Below are 22694 nucleotides of genomic sequence, written 5' to 3' on the forward strand. Positions count from 1 at the left end.
AGGATTCGAAATGGCAAAATAAGTTTCTGCTTTGGAGACAAGATCTTGATTAAATCCCATTGTTTATACTTCACCAAAATAGTAGAATATTAATTAATTAAAGGCAATGTTACCTCCATAGGTCCAACCAGAGAAGACGCTACCATCTTGATCACAAACTTCATCATCCACCTTCTGGTCAAGACGTTTAGAGGCGTCCACCACCACAACATAGAAAGCTCTCCTTGTCAGGTAAATCTGGTGACAGGCGTAGTACGCACACTGGCCTCCAAAGTCAAATATTGTCAACGTTTTAGTATTTTCACTCCAGCTGAAACTTCCTTTCCCAACCTTCTCATTGACATTCAATTTGATTGCTGCAAATTTAAATATGTATCATGTAGAGTGATATTTTTATTATTCATTCCATACATTATCGATTAATACACTTGTCTACACATGCAACCTTGATCATAGGAAATGAAACTTTGCGATAATCAATGAATTGCATGTTACTAAAAGTAGTTTTTATGGGTAATATATTGTCATCAAAATATTTTGAGAAAAAGTAATTTTTCAAGTACCGTGATTCCATCAATTTTCGTTGCAATTAATTTTTTTTTGATTTTTTAACACAGGGATTCTTAATTGCATGGATAAAAACATTGTTTATACAAATGAATAACATATCTCAATTCAATGAACATTTAATTTCTTGGCTCTGCTCAATAACGAATCCCTCGAAAATTGATGCTTAACGAATACATGTGCGTTGATACTCTATACCCCTGTGTTTACTTTAATCATAATATTTCAACTATTATAATATTTAACTTGGAGTTTGAAACTTAAAGCCTTGCCGTAGTCTGCCATAAGAGAGCAACACTGTTTCACAAATGCCTCTTTTTTAAATATTAACTGTAGGAGAAAGTAATGTAAACTTTACAAACACTTTGTGTAGGAACTGTTTTATTGTACAAATGCATTACACGTCATCAAATCGATCATTATCTTAGGCTTGTGCTTTTTGTAATGTCAGAGGAAGAGATCATAGCGTTAAACCCCCTTCCCAAAGATGCTCCAAGTATCTAAATTTAAATTTCATGATTAATTACTCTGTTTAATCACACACACTGAATATGTCACCAAGAAATCTATAATAAAAGGCTATAAACGAAATTTCTCTTGAAAATCGAATCCCTTTGAAAGTGTGCTTTATCTAAAAAAAAAAATGGTATTCATGTATTTTAAGACCAAGAAAACCTGTCTCACATTTCATATAAATACTTACACTTACACTTCATATAAATATCATGTGCCCAAAATTATTTAATTTAATTTCTAGGAAGGCATTATCCATTTTTATGCAATATTATGGAAAATTTTCGAATTCTTTTAAATATCACCACTATATTTTCCTACAACTACGAATCTGTTTTATAGTGCATATGTAAATAAAACCATTTTATATCATGCCAGTAAATACCAATGGGGCAGTCTTCTTTACCTTCCAGTGTGTTTGTTTTGTCACAAATCTTGAATATTTCCTCATGCACCTCCAATCCCTCGGTAGATTTTATTTTCTTTATCTCTTCTTCACTACAACCAAGCAGACGTTTAAGCATCGTGGTTTTCCCCGCCCCAGCACATCCTACAATCATCCCCCGGGCGTGGTGGACTGTCTGTGTCCCTCTCTTAGCGTACTCTACATATCGCTCTCTTGCCTCCTGATCCCACTGTAGTATTTCTACTGGGACTCCTACTATTAATTATGAATTTGAATCACCCGTTAGTCAAATCACACAATTATGAAAATGCAATTTTTTAAGGCTGCACATTTTTGAAATGCAGCTAAAAACTCATGCGTGTTTAAATGTGTATTTTATTATTAACATTACCCTATAATGATCTTGGCCTGCGGCCGCGGGCAACATTTTCACCTTCAGGTCCAACAAATCATATGTTGTCCTAATACCCAGTCAATAACTTTATATTATATTTAAAATACAATGGCTACATGTTCATAGTATCATAACATGATTTATACTAATGAATAACAACAATATCTTTAACTATAACAACATACTCACAACGATTAATGATATTGTCACGAATCGTCCTGTCTGATATGGAGCAGTATTTGATGATGTCTAGTTGTAGCCTTTCTATAACAGGGTCCAACATATTCGGTTTGTCCGGTATATACAGACATCTCTCTCCTTCACTCCTCTCATACAACCAGTACCGGCAGTATTCTGTAATCACGTGACCCGATGCTGTGTTTAGGAAGAACTCCAGATCACTGTCCGTTATCAAGCACTCCGTAACAAAGGCGTACATGACGTCATGTCGGATGTCGTCTGATTTAAAGGTAATTGTATTGTCTTTTATTTGCATGATTACTTCTGGGAGATCTGCTGTACTAATTTCATTTGACATTTCTTCCTCCTTAAAGTATTTATCCCTGAGCTTGTTAAGCATGTTCTTGTAGGAATCTTCCCTGGTATTCAAGGTGTATTCATCAACCAACAACAAACAGTACAGCAGACTTCTGACTTCCGGTATGTATTTGTGGTATTTACCTATATTTAAAATGGGTAGCAAGAGAAAAAAATTCATACCTTAAAATGCTTGACAAGTAAAAAAAGGGAAACATGTCAATACTTGAAAATCCTATTTCGTGAAAAAAAGGGGGGGGATTGAGGTGTTTCTTCTTTTGAAGCGTAGCCTTTTTCACTACTTTTTCTGTTACTACTCTATAACACAACAAAAGAGTAAGGGGGAGGGCGCAAACAGACTTTCAAGAATCATTTACTAAAGTAAAAAGTTTTGACTTGAAAAAAAAGGGGCGAATGGAGAGTCTACGCTTTCGACCATTAGTACATTGTAAAACGCACTTTATCCTCCTTTGACTGATCAAAGAATTCAAGATATTGATATGTCTTTTAAGATTTTTTTTAATTCATTTTTTTAATTTCCCATAGGAATTTCCATAAACACGTCATTTTAAAACATAATCAATAAATCTTCACGCAAGTTGTCATTGAGTTAAATGCTGACTGCCGTTTTTCCTATTAATTGCTCGTCCATTTCTTATACGAGGGGGATCAAAAAGTTCGCGAATGAATCGAAAACTTCTATGAAAGAAATAATATTTGCTTTCAGTGTTTGTTATACAATTATGGACTGTTTAGAAGGGAGACATCACCAATTATCAGGTCTGAGTAGGGTTGTCACCCGAGGGCGCTTGCGCCCGAGGGTGACAACCCTACTCAGACCTGATAATTGGTGATGTCTTCCTTTCAAACAGTTCATAATAGTTTTATTATCCTGAAGAATATACAATTATCAATTAGCTAGAGTAGAAAATAATAACCAAACCTCTTTTCTTCTATTCTGCTCCGATTCCGTATACTTTCAAAATACGTCAACAGACAACTTTGAGGTCATCTTTAGAATTTATTGTTTACCGATCCCGCATATTTAGCCATTGTACTTATAAGTATGAGTTATCTCGCTTGAACCACTGTAGTTTTATTCAAACGGCGACAACACAGTAATAACCCTGCTTGCTCGCTTACGCTATTTCATTGTCATCTGAAGGGAGATAACAGTTGTCTCCCTGCGCGTGAGGGAGACATCACGAGTTGTCTCCCTGCACGTGACCTGCTCTAAACCAATCAGATTGTCTGTATAATTCTGAAGGATGATAATATATTTTAAATTAGTCCTCTCCGATTTTAATGCAGAACTGCCACCGTTCCGCTCATGTGCGAATCACGTGATATAGGCGGTCCCGTGACCCTTCCGTAGCGTCCTGTCACAAAAACTGAAAGTTGTTTCCGAGTTTTATACAAGGTACTTCTTTCCACGTAAGTTAATTTTTTTAATACAAGAACTTTCTAGGAACTGGTCACATCTCGGCAACAGAATGGGTGGATAAGAATTTCCTTTCCAAAAATAAGCATGACGACCATCAAAATCCAAATCTTCTCTCTTGGGAGAGACATTTCATATTTGAGGTGGAAAGAGAATTGGAGCTTCTTTTTCATCATATCTAATATGTTTAAAAATCCAAAGTAAGCGATATCTTTGGTATTTAACAAGTACACTATTGTTGAAACATTCAACTATTTTTCAAAGCGTAAATTGAAGGTCTTTAATAGCAAATTGCTTTTTTAAAACACATCTGTTTTTAAACTTGCTTTCACCACAGGAGTTCGCGTACCTATCAATTTTGTCGAAATTATTGGTAAATAAAAAAGGTACGTAATACCTATAGTAATAACATATTACGTATTTTTTTATTTAATGAAAATTTCGGTATAATTGATAGGTACGCGAACTCCTGGGCTTTCACTATGCAACAAAACAAGTATCATGTTTAACCATCTGCCTTACTCCACTAACACGACTTATCCAGTCCTTGATTGAATTTATAGGAGAACATTTATCTAAAAAAAACTGTACAAATTATTATTCCCTACTTCAAAGGAAATTCTGAGATATACCATGAATTCTACAGTCGTTTGTTGAACGAGTTCGAGGGAGACAACCATTTTTTGTAACAAGTGACTTACATAATGACGTCATTTTCAAATTGTGACATCACAATCAAGGAGCAAACCTTTATTCAGCATACGCTATTTATAGAATCTGTATAAAGCTGTGTGTACAATTTTTTTTTCTGGTATGAAATGTGGTTTCATGGATAAAGAGATAGTTCTCGAATTTTTTGATCACCCCTCGTACACTGAATTGACGATGGATTTTCCATTTACATATGTATTTCTCGATCATGACAAGGACGCACGGCGAGTGTGACCGGTCGGCAAGGGATGACCACTGGTCTATAGCACCTGATACCTCCTGTTATGTTTTTGATGTCCGTGTTTGCACTGCTCCTATTTTGTATTTAATTTATTGACTTTGATCTTGAATACTGTTCGTAATCTCCATATACTTCATACTCTATGGGAAATAAATCTTGGTCTTTGCAATATCTATGATAAAATTCTCCACACTTCAGAGTTAATCAGTTACTAGTAATCAAAATCAGGATAAGTTCAGATAAAATATTTACCTAATTAAATATTTATTCAATTTCAATTATAATGATGGAAATGATCAATACTATATCAATTTAAGGGTTGAAAAAGAACGAAATAACAAGAAATAAAACTGAACCGATTTTACTACATGTACAAATATGATGGATTTTAAGACCTTCAGAATTCTTCCTTATATAAACAAGAGGCCCACGGGCCTTATAGGTCACCTGAGTATTGTGTAACAACTTTAAAACACTTAAATTTGGTTCGTGTTTAAACTGGAGGCCATGAAATTCACAATTTACAATTTTGAAAGAGGCACCATTGCTTATCATAGTTATTAACTTAGCATGCTTACTCTATTTACTTAATACCTAGAGGTAGATCAGAGTTACAAAGAGAAAATGCACTTCCACTTTATAACCAGTTGTGCACTTCACCCAAAAGGAACCACTGACCCAGGGCCATATATATTTCAAAATTTTGCAAATCTTATCATAAAATGGTTGATTAATACCAAAGAGCAGATTTCAAAGCATTAATTTATTTTCAGACTATGTAACCCCCTCCCCCTTTGACCCTGGGGGCATAAAACCCACTTTGCTAGATGCACCTTTCGTCATCATAAATATATATAAATATATATACTTGGATCATTGGCTTAAAACCCAGAAGCAAAGAAAAATATTTTCAAAGAATAAATGTATTTTTACTATATAATCAATAGAGCCCTGCCCTTACACCAGAACCCCTAACCCTGGGACCATAAGATTCAAAATTTTGGAAGAGGCACTCTAGCTCATCATGAATATGTACTAAGTGTATTTAATACCAAGGAACAGAGAGGAAGATTTTCAAAGAAATAATGCATTTTCACTATATAATCTATAAAGCCCCACCCTAACACCAGAACCCCTGACCCTGGGGCCATAAAATTCACAATTTTGATAAAGGCACTCATGCTCATCATAACTATGTGCTTAGTAAGTTTATCTAAAACCCAGGAGCAGAGAAGAAGATTTTCAAAGAAATAATGCATTTTCACTATATAATCTATAGAGCCCCGCCCTAACACCAGAACCCCTGACTCTTGTGCCATAAAATTCACAAATCTGGAAGAGACACTCTTGCTCACCATAACTATGTGCTTAGTTAGTTTATCTAAAACCCAGGAGCAGAGAAGAAGATGTTCAAAGAATTTATGCATTTTCACTATATAATCTATAGAGCCCTGCCCTAGCACTAAAAACCCTGACCCTGGGGCCATGAATTTCACAATTTTGGTAGAGGACTCAATGCCCATTACATTCATTTATGCCAACAGTTTGCCTGCTTGATGTCCAGGAGTAAAGAAGAAGATTTTTAAAGATTTCATTAATTTTAGTGTTTTTGGTTCCACCCCTCAGGCCCCGGGGGGGGGGGGGCGGGGACCATGAATTTCAAAATTTTTGTTCTCCTCCACCCATAGATGCTGTATACCAAATTTGGTTGAAATTAGTTCAGTGGTTTCAGAAAAGAAGCTGAAAATGTTCAAATGTTAACACACGACACAGGACGCACGACGGACGACGACGGACGAAAACGGATAGCAATAGGTCACCTGAGTTACTCAGGTGACCTAAAAAATATTGAGATATATTCTGATCTTTAACCTCTCCCCTTTACCACAAGAAAGAATACCTCTTGCATTTCTATCTTCTGCTTTAAGAATGTAAGGGATATTACAATATACATTCGGTTTGCTGTCCGTCTGTCCGGTCCGTCCGGCTGCATTTTCTCTTTGTAACACTTTCTTTTCTGCACGTTATCTCAGTAAGTATTTGAGCTGTTACAAAGAGATTTTATACAGCAACTACCTATGGCCTCAGAAAGAAGTCAAGTGATTTGGGGTCAGAAGCTCAGAGGTCAAGAGCGTAAATTTATAATAGCTCTATAAGCTTTCATGCTTTTGCGATGAAATCTTATATTACCCACTATGGCCCCGTCTGCTATTCTTATCCCCCTTTCAACACATCTACATCCATGCAAGCTTCTCTTTTTTCCTTAGTTGGGGGCACAGACTATCTCTGAATATTAGCTTGTTCATTTCTGTAACCGGTGTGTTTAACTAGTTGATTGATTGATTGATTGTATATTGTTTAACGTCCCTATTGAGAATTTTTCACTCATATGGAGACGTCACCGATGCCGGTGAAGGGCTTCAAATTTAGACCTATACTCGGCACTCAGGGCCATTGAGCAGTGAGGTTCTTTATCGTGCCAACGCCTACCGTGGCACGGGACCTACGTTTTTAAGGTCATATCCGAAAGACCCGTGACTTTCACTTCTAGTGCCGAGCGCTTGGCGAAGAAACAGTCACTACCTTTGTTTACGTCTTAGGTATGACGCGGCGCCGCGATCGAGAATCGAACCGGCCGGGCCTCCCGATCATGAAGCGAACGAAGTCACACAAATAATTATAATTACATTCGCGGATCTAGAAGGGGGGGGGGGGGGGGTCGGGAGGTTCGAGACCCCCCTGGAATTTACCAGGTTCAAAAATGTATATACTAAAACAAGAAAAAGTTACCATGGACCCCCCTTGGAAAACGCAGACCCCCTGGTTAACATGAATATGTGTGTAATGGGTATGATAAGCGAAAGATTTGAGGCATTAGAAGTCACCACTTCCCACTAACCGCCCACCCCAACCCTACCCCTGAAATAGGCTTTTGACTTTTGACGTTTGGGCGAGTTTTACTTCATGTTTTTTATGCCCCCGTAAACGAAGTTTCGGGGGCATATAGTTTTTGTCGTGTCTGTCTGTCTGTCTCTCTGTCTCTCTGTTTGTCCGCAAAAACTCTAACCTTGTCCATAACTTTTGATTTAGTGAAGCTGTGACTTTTATATTTCACATGTATATTCCTTGTGACACGACCTTTCTTTGGGTTCCACCAAATTTGACCTTTTGACCATGACCTTGGAGTCTGACCCACTTAAACACAAAAATTTTGAACTTTTACTTTGGCCATATCTTTTGAATAATAGATACCACGACATTTATATTTCACATATATATTCTTTGTGGAAAGTCCTTTCATTGGATACCAACATCCTTTACTTTTTGACCTTGACCTTAAAGATTTTTGTATCTATGAAAAAACTTAACCCTTGGCTATAACTTTTGAACAATAAGTACTTCGGCTTTCATACTTCACATATATAATTCTAATGGAAAGATCTTTAATTGGATACCAAGAACCTTGACCCTTTGGCCTTGACCTTGGAGTTTGACCTACTTTAAAAATACAATATTGACGATAACTTTTAAAGGGTTAGGGCTAAGGCATTCATATTTCAAAAATTTATTTCTTGTGGCAAGACCTTTCATTTGATATCAAGAATTAAGACCCTTTGACCTTGACCTTGGAGTTAGACTTACTTTTTACGAACAATAACCTTGACCATAACTTTTGAACAGTAGGGGCTAGATCTTTCATATTTCACTTGTGTAATCCTTGTGACAAGACCTTTCATTGGATATCAAGAATCTTGACCCTTTGACCTTGACCTTGGATTTTGACTTACTTTTTACAAACTTTTAGCTTGACCATAACTTTTGAACAGTAGGGACGAGAGCTTTCATATTTCACATGTGTAATTCTTGTGACAAGACCTATCATTGGATATCAAGAAATTTGACCTTTTGACCTTGACCTTAGAGTTTGACCTACTTTTTTTTCAAACTTTAACCTTATTCATAACTTTTAAACGATAAAGGCCAGCGCTTTCATACTTCTCATACATAATTTTTGAGGCAAAGCCTTTCTTTAAAACCCAACAACCTTGACCCTTTGACCTTGAAACTGAGTTTGTCCTATAATATAAGATGTTAACCTTGGTCATAACCCTGGAATAGGTGTAGCTAGCATTTTATATTTCGCATTTCTTGTGAAAAGTCCTTACTTTGGTACCAACATATTTGATCTGCATTTGAGAAAGCTTAACCTTCGCTATTTTGCCATACGGGGGCATGTGTTTCACAAACACATCTTTTTTTTTTGTTTGTTTTTCTTTTTTTTTTTGCTTGTCAAGAAATTTTTGGGAATGGATTTTTTTTTTGACTGAGGTGGACTCCCTCTAGAAAAAATTTTCTGGATCCCCGCCTGATAATTAGATATATGGTTGGTATCTGTCATCAATATCTATTATAAAGTCCTTTCTTGGTTAAGGTTGTTTTTAATTCAGGGTAAGATATCTAACATACGTAGATGACTATTGCAAGGAACAATAAATAGAATATAGCAGAGGTAATGACGAGATAAACTTAAAAAAATTAACAAAGTGTTAATGTTTCACTAGCAATATTTTTGACGAAGAATCAATCAACAAAAATGACCGACAAACAAACTACATGTATACACCGAACAAAGGAACAGCATGAACAGGTGCATATAAATTATTTATTTCAGGGAATCTTTGTATCTAAATGACTACAAGTACTTACTTGGTTTTCTGTAAGCTTTGTTGTCGATGAGGTAAATATCATTGTGTTGATGTAGACCTATACAGGATCTCACGATGTCAGGTCTCCTGTATCTCCAGAGCCACGTCACGTGATCTACACTGTCATGGGATCTTCCTCTGTAATGTACATCGTCCCCTTTGCTTAGTTCCGATAGAAAATCCTTTCTTTTATCTTCACCCTCCTTCAGGATTTGGTTCGAAACATTCACTAAAAATTAAGACCAATCTAATCTCAGTGTTGTATTTGTTATTTCAAAAAGAATAAAATTAAAAAAGAAGGAATGCCTGGCATGTCTAACATATCACCGTCTGTACTTTATTCCCCGTTAACATATCTCTAGCATATTTAGATTTTTAAGAGATCAATAATTGTTCATTACCTTCACTTTTTTCATTTCATGTTTTATTAACTACAATGCATGTAAGAACTACGAACGATAGTATTGTTCTCCCGCCTACCTCTAAGTCTTCTCAAAAGTTAACATATTCGAATGATTTTCAAAATTTTTATAGATATTTATATGAATTGTCATAAAAAGTTACTTATTTGGGATATCAAAGAGAGATAACTCTATAATTTTGGTTAAACTTGTGTTTTTTACTATAGAAATCAACTGAAAACGGAAAATATTTTTAAAACATCTTTCCCCCCCCCCCCCGTGAAACAAAAATTCCTTTTCACAGGAAATATGGACTGTCATTTAACAAATTTATGCCAAAACTTTTTGTGTTTCACGGGGGAGAATATATGTTTATAGACAAAAAACGAAAAAAATGCTGATTTTTCACAAATTTTAAAGCTATTTACAACTTCATAATTGTATTATATTTATTCATACATGTTTTATTTATATACGTTAAACATAAGAAATGATATGAGATACATTTTATGATATTTAAAACTATTTCAAAATATGGTGATGCTTGAAAGTTCGATTTCACCAGAAAATATCGCCTACCACCCTTTTTTCAAGAGCTGGAATTAATGATAATTTACTGTCTAGCGCTGGAAATAAAATGATTAATCAATTACCATAGACCTGATCTTTGTATTAAACAAAGATTTAATGGCTAAATTGCTATTAAAATTGAATTTAATGGGTGCAAAATGTAGGCGGAAATCAAGAGTTAGAGTTCGTAGTTCTTTAATATGTACATCTTTCAAAAATATATCAGCATCAGTCACTATTTACTAGCCTCAAGAAGGAAATAAATTGTCAACATCTGAGGAATTATTCATTAAAAAATAGAGTTATATTACTCTTTCCATATTTAATGCCACACCAATTTAATTTCTTGTTCGTCGGACATTTGATGAAAAAAAGTAGGAGCGGGCTAGTGGTTAAAAAGATATTACTTTATTGTAAGCAAAATTTTTAGGCGGGACGACTAAGGCGCAGCGGAGAATGTTATTTTTTTCTAATTTGCAGAATAAAGAGATGTACGATGAAGGGGGGGGGGGGGTGGTACAGAAAACAGCACAGAATTCCCATGGTGGGAGGATTCTAAATTAATATTATTTGTATTGTTCTGTTTACATACTAGCGCTCGGGTCCAACGTACAAAAAATTTATTGGCAAGGCCTAATTAATACAGATTAGATAATCATGTTCAGAATTCAATTAAATTTGAAGCTTTTCTGAAATCTGACAATAATTCCATGTTTTACTTACATATCGTTTTGATTAATTTGTGCATTTATAAGAACTGTTTGTCATTTTTTATTTTAATAAGTAGCTTAATTTTTTTTAAAAGAAACTATTACAATTGAATATAACTGTCGTTCCAAAATTATTAAAAACATTTCAATTGAATATTATAACACATGTTCGTGTAAAAACATTTCTACATATCATGAAATGGTTAATTTATGTTAACCCACTGACAATAGTTTAATGCTTAATTTAATCACTTACATATCTTGTATATATCATCATATATATCCATGTCGTTCATGGTGTCGTGAGTCAGTATGTTCATCTGTACACGGCGTATCAGTAAGTAACCAGGGCCACAGAAACACTTTTCTTCAGGTTTTTTGTTGTATCTCCATGATCTCAGGTACACACTGGCTGTGTCATAACTACTGTAATTGAATAATATATTAAGACTATCCATTGATGCAATCCAACACATTGTCTTATACTTTATGTCCTCCGGTATCTTGTCCTGATCTTCCCAAAGATAATCACGTGACTTCAGTCTGTCCAGAGTCTGCTGTGCTTCCTCACGTGTTACTTTATTATAGTTCAGGTACATTTCATGTCGTATCTGATTAAGCATGCCCAGCCACTCTGTGTCAGTGAAGTCAGGAGGACCGGAGTCAGAACACAGAAAACAGAATAACACGAAAACCTCGTCATCAGTCAGTGTGAAGAACTCATCTAAGAAATAAATTTTTAAAAAGTCGTTAAATTTGATCTCAGAATAATTGTGTTTTCTTTATATAGATATCAATTTTTACGATAATTACTTTACAAGTATGCATGGTATGAACAATAATTTTTTATTATCTAATTAAGATTGATTAAGTTAATCTGTATTTATTTTATTAGACATTTTTTTTATTATGCACAGCATGCATTTGTTTTATTATGAGCAGTGTAAGCGTTTACAATAGGTACTTAACAATTCTCCGACGCGTTTATACCAAAATAAAAGCTTATCGTGAGGCTTTTAGCATTCACTACAAAGGGGCCCCATATTGCTGCCACAATAAATAAAACATAAAAAACAGGGCCACTACTCCTACAGAAAACAGCACAGAATTCCCATGGTGGGAGGATTCTAAATTAATATTATTATGTTCCCCAAACGAAGTTGGGGAACATATTGTTTTTACTCTGTTTCTTATTATTATTATTTTTCTTCTTGGGAAAATTTTGTCCGCGAATGATCTTGTAAAGTACACATCCGATTAAGGGGAAACCTTTTTAGGATAATTAGGCATGTTATGTAGATTTGCGGAACGAGGGTCATTTTGCACGCACGTGCTTGCAAGAGCGCGCACGTGCAACACGTGAAATGACCAATATACTTGAAATTGCCGTAACTTTTACATTTTTTGATGTAATGCTTTGATATTTAGAATATATATACATAATTTAAATGTAGATAAGATGACATTGTCAACATGCCATTTTGCGCGCACGTGCTTGCAAGAGCGCGCAAGTGCAACACGTGAAATGACCAATATAATGGACATAGCCGTAACTTTTCTATTTTTTGATGAAATCTTTTGAAATTTATAATGTAAGGATATATTAGTAGCGTAAACAAGATGACATGATCAAAAAAGCAAGATCTCACGCGCATGCACGTGCGCTACGCTCTGATTGGCTGAAACTAAAGTCTCTATATCTTTCTTGTTTTTCGACGAAATCCTATGAAATTTTGAACATAGCCATGCATTAAGATATCCTACAATATGATATATAGCAATTATCATGAAAACACGTGCATGCACGTGTGCTGCAATCTGATTGGCTTAAATTTTAAATAGCTATAACTCCTTTGGTTTTCAACCAAACAGGATGGACTTTGGAACATAGATAGATATAATGAACTTCTACAAGACGGTATGGTCACAATGCACATGCATACACGTGCGTGTACGTTCGCTGTAATCTGATTGGCTGAAACTTTAAACAGCTATATTTCCCTTAGTTTTCAACCAAACGGGGTGGGATTTAGAACATAGATAGATGTAAAGGACTTCTACAAGAAGACATGGTCACCATGCTCATGTATGCACGTGCGTGCACATAAAATGAGATAAATCAAAAATACACTTGAATGAGCGTATTTTTTAATACTTTTGGATTAAAAACTTTAATATTTAGTATATAAAAAATATATAGATTGTGTAGACAAGATGTTATGGTCATTATGCACATGCATTCACATGCGCACGCTTGCAATGCTAAAATTTGAATGAACTTGGCGTTGTTAAAGTCTCAAATGCATAGATTTTGTCCTATTTAATGAAGCTGTTGCAGGGAATATGGCACCAAAAGGGTGTTGGGGAGCGTTTGGGGAACATCTGTAACGGTCCCCGTTACAATTAGCACTAGTTTGTATTGTTCTGTTTACATACTAGCGCTCGGGTCCAACGTACAAAAAATTTATTGGCAAGGCCTAATTAATACAGATTAGATAATCATGTTCAGAATTCAATTAAATTTGAAGCTTTTCTGAAATCTGACAATAATTCCATGTTTTACTTACATATCGTTTTGATTAATTTGTGCATTTATAAGAACTGTTTGTCATTTTTTATTTTAATAAGTAGCTTAATTTTTTTTAAAAGAAACTATTACAATTGAATATAACTGTCGTTCCAAAATTATTAAAAACATTTCAATTGAATATTATAACACATGTTCGTGTAAAAACATTTCTACATATCATGAAATGGTTAATTTATGTTAACCCACTGACAATAGTTTAATGCTTAATTTAATCACTTACATATCTTGTATATATCATCATATATATCCATGTCGTTCATGGTGTCGTGAGTCAGTATGTTCATCTGTACACGGCGTATCAGTAAGTAACCAGGGCCACAGAAACACTTTTCTTCAGGTTTTTTGTTGTATCTCCATGATCTCAGGTACACACTGCCTGTGTCATAACTACTGTAATTGAATAATATATTAAGACTATCCATTGATGCAATCCAACACATTGTCTTATACTTTATGTCCTCCGGTATCTTGTCCTGATCTTCCCAAAGATAATCACGTGACTTCAGTCTGTCCAGAGTCTGCTGTGCTTCCTCACGTGTTACTTTATTATAGTTCAGGTACATTTCATGTCGTATCTGATTAAGCATGCCCAGCCACTCTGTGTCAGTGAAGTCAGGAGGACCGGAGTCAGAACACAGAAAACAGAATAACACGAAAACCTCGTCATCAGTCAGTGTGAAGAACTCATCTAAGAAATAAATTTTTAAAAAGTCGTTAAATTTGATCTCAGAATAATTGTGTTTTCTTTATATAGATATCAATTTTTACGATAATTACTTTACAAGTATGCATGGTATGAACAATAATTTTTTATTATCTAATTAAGATTGATTAAGTTAATCTGTATTTATTTTATTAGACATTTTTTTTATTATGCACAGCATGCATTTGTTTTATTATGAGCAGTGTAAGCGTTTACAATAGGTACTTAACAATTCTCCGACGCGTTTATACCAAAATAAAAGCTTATCGTGAGGCTTTTAGCATTCACTACAAAGGGGCCCCATATTGCTGCCACAATAAATAAAACATAAAAAACAGGGCCACTACTCGTATATGTGCCCAAACAATATTCACGTTTGATGAACTTTACTGTCCCCAGCTTATAAAATGGGGGATAATAATTCGGGTCTGTCCATCCGTCCGTCTTTCTGTTGTTTGTAACGCTTTCGCTTCCACACAATATCTCAAGAACCATTTAATCTTTTGCAATGAAATTTTGCATAGGAACTTCCTATGGACTAAAGAAGAACCCTCAAAAGGTCAAAGGTCAAGGTCATAAATTCCCAAATTCTCTCTTTTATAACACTCGTTTTCGCACGATATCACGATACTCTTTATGTTTTTGCAATAAAATTTTACATAACAAATCCCTTTGGCCGAAGAAAGACCCCTATTGATTTTGAGGTCAAAAGGTCAAAGTTCAAGTTCTTAAATCTATCTATTTTGACGGTATGAAACTATCATTTCAGTGCAATATTTCAAAAAGATTTTGAGCTTTTGCAATTTAATTTTATATCAAAACTACATAGGACCTCTCTCGCACCTCTCAAAGTGTCCCGCCCCGTTTGTTTTATTTTCCCCCGCTTGCAAAGTGGGAGGTATTAATTTGGGTCCGTTCGTCCGTCCGTCTTTCTGTCTGTCGGTAACGCTTTCGTTTCCACACGATATCTCGAGAACCCTTTGAGCTTTTGTAATGACATTTTGCATAGCAACTCCCTGTTGACTAGAGAAGGAAACTATTGATTTTGAAGTCAAAAGGTCAAAGTTCAAGGTCATAAATTCGCAAATTCTGTCTTTTATTAGACTTTCGTTTCCGCGCAATATCTTGAGAACCCTTTGAGCTTTTGCTGTGAAATAAATTATACATATCAACTCCTTGTGTCCAAAGAAAGACTCTTATTAATTTTGAGATCAAAAGGTCACAGTTCAAAGTCGTAAATTTATACATTCTCTCTGTATTAAAGACTATCATTTCCGGGCGATATTTCAAGAAGAATTTGAGCTTTTTCAATGTAATTTGATACCACAATTCCCTAGGGCCTCTCTCACCCCTCTCAAAGTGTCCCGCTTCGTTTTTTTATTGGCATTTATTGTATTACATGTCGTTTTTTTAGCACAGGGGCATGAGGAGAGTTATTACGTATAAAACAGGTTCTCGATGGACTTTATATTCTTATTACATCTAGGAGATCTGTTTAATAAAGGTTGTTTTAGATATCATGCTTTGTGTGAAATTTTGACAATATCGAACGTGAATATATACATGTAAGTGACTTCATCTTTGCATATAATTTTCGCTGCTTTAAAGCGGCTCTGTGGTCCAAAGGTATGTCTCTCGCTTCACATGTGAGTGGGTCCGGGTTCGCATCCGGGGCGATCAAATATTTTTTTCGAAATACTTTTTTTCTTTTTTTACTAAATGATAGTATTCATGTGAGATGAAAAATGTATGAGGTCGGCCTTGTACAAACTAAAAAAATCATCATTACAGTGTGATAAATATTCCTGTAAAAGAATCTTCTATACATATAAAAAGAATCTTCTATACACAGAATAAAAAAAATAGGCAATCAAACCTTTCTATCCATATTGGCATATTTTATCTGCTTCAGTATACATGTATACATTTAATAATTCCACCAATTTAGTCAAGGGGATCCGACCACCCCCCAACCCCCATCTCCGAAACTGCGCATAGTCTACACAAATTCTCTGAATTAGCTTAATTTTGCTTGTCAAGGAACTTTCGGTTGTGGATATGTCCCCCACCTTAAATATATAGCTGCAAAAACAATCAACCCCCTTTTCTCCTGACTTCCGGACTGGGTAAAACGTTTTGTTGGTAATGATAAAGGAATTGTTTTAATCAGTCTGGAGAGTTTGAAAAAAAAATATTATCAAGTTTCTTTATAATTCGATTTGATTTTTTAGACTGTTCTTTCAAACATTTTGAACCAACTTTTATTCGGGTCGACGAGGGAGTAAACTAGTTTGCGACGATTTATTTTCGCGAAAATGTACGCAGTATATCTATACACTGTGCAAAACCATTTTTCTTTGTTTCCCATGCTATATAAAGGCAATATTTAAATTCACTGAAGTTTCTTTTGCTCTTTATCAAACTAGAAAATGGGCACGACTTAAGCAGTATCATTCCGAAGTTAATACCTCAAATCCGAATATGGTACTTTTTGAACATACTGAAATATGCAGTTTGTTGTTGAGAAAATAAAATGCTGATTATTTATTGGTGTAACCCAGCAAATTCAAAGAATGTTGTTCCCTCTCTGTTGGTGTCTTTGAGGCATTTTGTGTCGAATATAAAGGTCCAATCATATGACAATCAAAAGTTATCACAAAGGCTAATTTTGTCTATAAACTACGTCAAACATGAACGTCAATGGTCAGGAATAATAGCATGTTAAGTGAAAATATATTGTCACAGGCATTGTACATGTTATATATAAAAACCCTATTCTTAATTCCATCATAAAAATATAAGAAAAAAAATCAAAATGGCGAATTGAAGTAGTTCAAACGTAAATACCAAAGTCATGTGGTCAAAGATTAATGTAGATTTAAAAATGTAAAGGGTTATACACATGTTTAGTATGAAAGCCCTATCTTTTCTCAATTAAAAGTTTTGAACAATAATTTACAGTAATGGGTAAAGTTTTCCAAAAAATGTAAAACTCGAGGTCACGGGGTTAAAAATCAAAGTGCATGTAGAAAGGACTTGTAACATATTATGGATATAAGTAATATGAAAATCCTATCTCTTCTCATTCAAAATATATTACCAAGGTAAAAGTTTTTGTGACAGACGATCAGACTGACAAACTTCTATGGAGGGTACTCGCGTTCAAAATCCAGGCTTGTAAGTTTGTAAATTTAAACTTGTCAGTATCAGTTTCATAGTCTACATATGTAAGTAGATAATTCAGAAATCAAAGTATGTACTTCCGAACTTACAATTGTGTTGACTCTGATCGAGTTTATATTATGTGTGTACAAGTACATTGTATCTTTTTTATTATACCTCTATTGATAATACTCGAATTTGATTGGCTGGTAAGAAAACTTTAAAACACAACAATGACTCCAAATGGTACCGTTTACAGCAACACTGACCTAGGAATCATTGCACGTGGGATATAATGACCCGGTCATTATTTTTAATGACCGCTAAAAATGACCGCTTAATCAAAAATTCGTTTTTGAGTAAAGTTAATGCATAAAATAATAATTATTCGAAAAAAAAAATGTTTTTTTTTAAATTTTGCATGGTCTGTTTTGCATTTTGATTACCATACAGAATACGGTAAAATTTTATCGTTACAATATTATGAATATATCGTTTCAACATATCAGTTCAATAGAATGTAGAGGCGGCTCTTTAAAATTTGAATTCTGTATTAGATTTTGACTGTGTAGAGGAAAAGTAATCGTTAACTATAAAAAGTTATGTTGCTATCAACTAAATATTGTTTTAATCAGTAAATCATGATGCAAAAACTTACACGACTTGCAGACGTCAATGTAAACAACTTCGTTATCCGGACTGTAGCGAATCCCGATCCCGATCAATGAAAGAATTGATAACGGTTAGAAATTCATACTTTTCAATATATATCGGTATAATAAAACAATTGATTACCCCTTGTGAGTTCAACATGGTGAAACAAGGACCCTCGACCTGGCCCCCTCGATGACCTGGCCTGCCCTCGGCCGCTCCGCGGCCGCGGTCAGGACAGGTCACCTCGTGGGCCAGGTCTCGGGTCCTTATTTCACCATGTTGACCTCACGAGGGTTAATTAATTGTATAATGTTGTACACTCTGTTTTCCGAAATTTGCATTTCCGCGCTCTAAGTAAAACACATAATTATAACAACTTACAAGTCTGGAAATGTCAAGTCTACATGTTTCTCGAATTTTGTTTATCGAATCTTTTTATGCGAAACTATGGAAGGGCATCAGTGCCACAATTTTTATTAATTGAACCTTCTTTTTTCAAAATGAAATAAATTATTTAATTGTTTTCTTGTTTTCATTCTTTATTCTAATATTGTAATTAATGTTTTAATTTCAATTTCTTTTTTGATATGGCTTCTTTTTGATATGATACAATTTTATTTTATTTTATTTTATTTGAAGGTGTGATATAAATCATTAACGGCATGTGCGCGGATCTAAAGGGGGAGGGGGGTCGAGGGGAAGCGTCAGGAACCCCCCCCCCCCTGGAATGTGCAGAGATATGGAATGATACACAAAGCAAAGTAAAGAGTGACCTTGGACGACCCATAGGGAACGGAAGTTAAAATTCATAAGAAGACAAAGGTCAACCACTACCCCCCACCCCCAGGTGCACGAAATAGTATTTTCACGTTTGGGCAAATTTAGGTTTTAGTTTGTTTGTTTTTGGTTGTTTTGGTTTTTGTCTTTTTTTGTTGGCTTCTCAATTTTTGAGTTGGATTTTATGTTGACTTTGGTAGACATCCCCCAGAAAAATTCTGGATCTTCGCTCGAACGGCTTGCGCAGATCTAAAGGGGCTTCGTTTTTAAGGTCTCCAAGTAGTTACAGATGCGTATAAATGATTATCGAGGGGGATGTTTTGGATCTTTCATTAACTTTTAATAGCCTTTTTCAACGCAAGAATTTGCCAGGGTTTGATGATACTGCTAGAAAGAAGAGAGGAGGGGGATGCAGCCTATAAATAAATTTTCAAATAAAAACAATTACAAAAGTTTATGAAGAAATACAGAATCATAAAATTTTTAAATTCCTATGTAAAACATGGGTAGGCCATTTTGGCCCCATCCTTGCCCCGGGGGTCATGATTTGAACAAATTTGAATCTACACTACCTGAGGATGATTCCACATGAGTTTCATTTTCCTGGCCCAGTGGTTCTGGAGAAGAAGATTTTTAGAGATTTTTCCTTTATATTCCTATGTAAAACTTGGGTCGGCCATTTTGGCCCCACCCTTGCCCCGGGGGTCATGATTTGAACAAACTTGAATCTACACTACCTGAGGATGATTCCACATGAGTTTGATCTTTCCTAGCCCAGTGGTTCTGGAGATGAAGATTTTTAAAGATTTTTCCTATATATTCCTATGTAAAACTTGGGTCGGCCATTTTGGCCCCACCCTTGCCCTGGGGGTCATAATTTGAACAAACTTGAATCTACACTACCTGAGGATGCTTCCACATGAGTTTGATCTTTCCTAGCCCAGTGGTTCTGGAGATGAAGATTTTTAAAGATTTTTCCTATATATTCCTATGTAAAACTTGGGTCGGCCATTTTGGCCCCACCCTTGCCCCGCAGGTCATGATTTGAACGAATTTGAATCAACACTACCTGAGGATGCTTTCACATGAGTTTCATCTTTCCTGGCCCAGCAGTTCTGGAGAAGAAGATTTTTTAAAAATGCCATTAATTTTTAACAAATTCACGATTATCTCCCCTTGGAAAAGGGCGTGGCCCTTCATTTGAAAAAAACTTGAATCCCCATTACCTATGGATACTTTGTGGCAAGTTTGGTTAAAATTGGCCCAGTGGTTCTTGAGGAGAAGTTGAAAATGTGAAAAGTTTACAACGACAACAACGACGACAACGACAACGACAGACGAGGGACAAATTTTGATCAGGAAAGCTCACTTGAGCCTTCAGCTCAGGTGAGCTAAAAAAGGGAGATGGAAAGCGAGCTTATCAAAGTTTTATGGCCCCAGGCCAGTTCAGTTGACAGGGAGATGTGTCCTAATGTATTCTATTCCAATTAAATTAAAGCAATTTCCAATTGTGTCTCCTCAATCATTTTGTCTGTAAATACTTAAGAAAAGAAATCAAGGATTGTTAGGTTCCGCTCAACAGTTAAGTCTCTTTGGGAGGGGGGGGGGGTGTAAAAAATGTGCTTTTTGCCCACTGATCCTCCCATGTTAACTTGATTCCTACGGACCTGAAAAGGGGAGGAAAAACGCAACAATTTTATCGTGCGGTTTTAAAATAATTAAAAAAAAAATTCTTGAAAAATATTTCTTCATGGATTTGACTTTTTGAGCAGCTGTAAAGGGCGTTTCTGCCCACTGTTTTGTATGCCATAGGCTTGAGATGTTTCTCGTACATCACGCATCATCTCTGATGCCTTGTGAGGTATTTCCTGAACTTGACCAGCAAACAACTTGTCCCCTTCCAAGGACAATTTTACGAGTTCATTTTCGGCAGCCGAATCTGGAATATTCATAGCATCTATATGAATATTGCGTCTAGTAAGCACACAGCGTAATGATGCTCTAACCGTCTACAATAGCATTTGACAGTCCATTTAATAACTGAGATAACACTTCATCTGAAATTTCAGATTCACCTTTCAGTGTTTTTGACAAGGCTGATAAAACCAGAGAAGCGTGAGACTCAGCTCTCTGTTGGAAACTTAAACTTTGATCAATGGATGACAAAACTGAGTTAGCCTTGCGTTCAGATGAAAATAGTTCTCTAGGACCATGATGATTTTTTTACCCTTTATTGGTACTGATATAAGGACTAACTGTTGCATCTATATATGGACTCTTTCCTATCTTGTCAAAGTCTTCATCTGGCCATCTATACTGATATTTGTGACGATTTTTGATGGATACTATTTTTGGCAATGGCTCTTCAGCCTCCTTCCAAGCATTTAATATATTAATACCATCTGCTGGTAAACTAGGGCAATCAGATTGTTTTTACTTGACGGCAGGCCAGAGAATGACAGAGATAGATAAGGTTTCCTAGACATTTCTTAAAGCTGGCATGAATTCTCAAAAACGCAACATTTTCATCTATGTACGACTTGTTTCATACATGTACCAACGATAGCCGTATTCCGCCATATTTCTTTCAGATACCTTGTCTCATTGTAACGATGTATACCCCAATGCGCTCGTTACAGTTCAATAATTTTTTGGTTTGGGTATCGACTTGTGCACATCTCCGATGGTAAAGCATATATGAAATCACATAAGGAAATCAAGACATTTCTAAACCACAATAAACAAAATAATAATCATATTTCTGAATAATTATTGATTTGAATCAAAAGAAAAAAATGCAAGTTTGGTGAGAAATTTAAATGCAAGAGTACGCATTTTTACAGTGCGCCAATTTATGCAGAAATAAAAAGCAGTAAAATCTGCAATAAATTTTGAAATTATTATTATTTGAATGGCGCAAAAAAAACCAACGTCTTTGATTTGCAGCCCCTATGCAATTGGTTCATATCGAAAAAACGCCTCGAACGCTGTAAACGTACCCATACCTGGTAAAAAGGTTACTGCATCGGTTCGAAGATGTGCACAAGTCAAGTGATATACACCCTGAATTCTATTTATTGAAATATGCATCACAAAAAAGACATAAACTCCGTAAAAGCTCAATAGTAAACACACTGTCATTACTCCGTACAGACAAGCACGTGGATACTCCTAGTCCGTGCTAATCAGATTTTGGTCAGGGAAAATATCACAAGTGGAAGGAGAAGTTATTTGGTATTTGCGCGGCTGAAAGGGGGGGGGGGGGGTTATAACTGCTGTTCATAAGCTATAATTGTGAATTGTTTATCTACATGTAGTTCTAATATACATTATATACAAAGTCATGTACATAGTCTGCAGTTGGTTTGCCTTGCAAAATTCATTTGTCAATTATAACTGATAATTGTAGACTAATCTCAAATCTAAACCAAGTAATTTGATGTACGGCAATTATTTAATTACTTCAAATCTTAAAAGCAAATAACCAGAATAATCCGAACTTCAGTAACAATTTTTTTCTCAAAACACCAACACTATCCTCTTTTTTAACTTAAACTGCGACTTGTCTGTGAAAAGCGGGGGGGGGGGGGGGGGGGGGGCGAAACCTACGA

At 35.4% G+C, this 22694-nt stretch overlaps 1 protein-coding gene across 1 annotated transcript in view; it reads right to left on the bottom strand.

Annotated features, from left to right (window-relative positions):
* Positions 1-22694, bottom strand: part of LOC134275821 (uncharacterized) — a 104160-nt gene that overhangs the window by 5413 nt on the left and 76053 nt on the right. Inside the window, exons 8-14 of the mRNA XM_062758113.1 lie at positions 20879-21022; positions 14008-14475; positions 11454-11921; positions 9518-9745; positions 2070-2561; positions 1487-1741; positions 114-356 (exon numbers count right to left, since the gene is read on the bottom strand). Coding sequence (XP_062614097.1) covers positions 114-356; positions 1487-1741; positions 2070-2561; positions 9518-9745; positions 11454-11921; positions 14008-14475; positions 20879-21022 — 2298 coding nt within the window. The remainder of the gene's footprint in view (positions 1-113; positions 357-1486; positions 1742-2069; positions 2562-9517; positions 9746-11453; positions 11922-14007; positions 14476-20878; positions 21023-22694) is intronic.

The sequence above is a fragment of the Saccostrea cucullata genome, unplaced genomic scaffold, assembly GCF_032062105.1.
Source record: "Saccostrea cucullata isolate Sc308-1 unplaced genomic scaffold, CSIRO_AGI_Scuc_v1 ctg1310, whole genome shotgun sequence".
Lineage (NCBI taxonomy): Eukaryota > Metazoa > Mollusca > Bivalvia > Ostreida > Ostreidae > Saccostrea > Saccostrea cuccullata.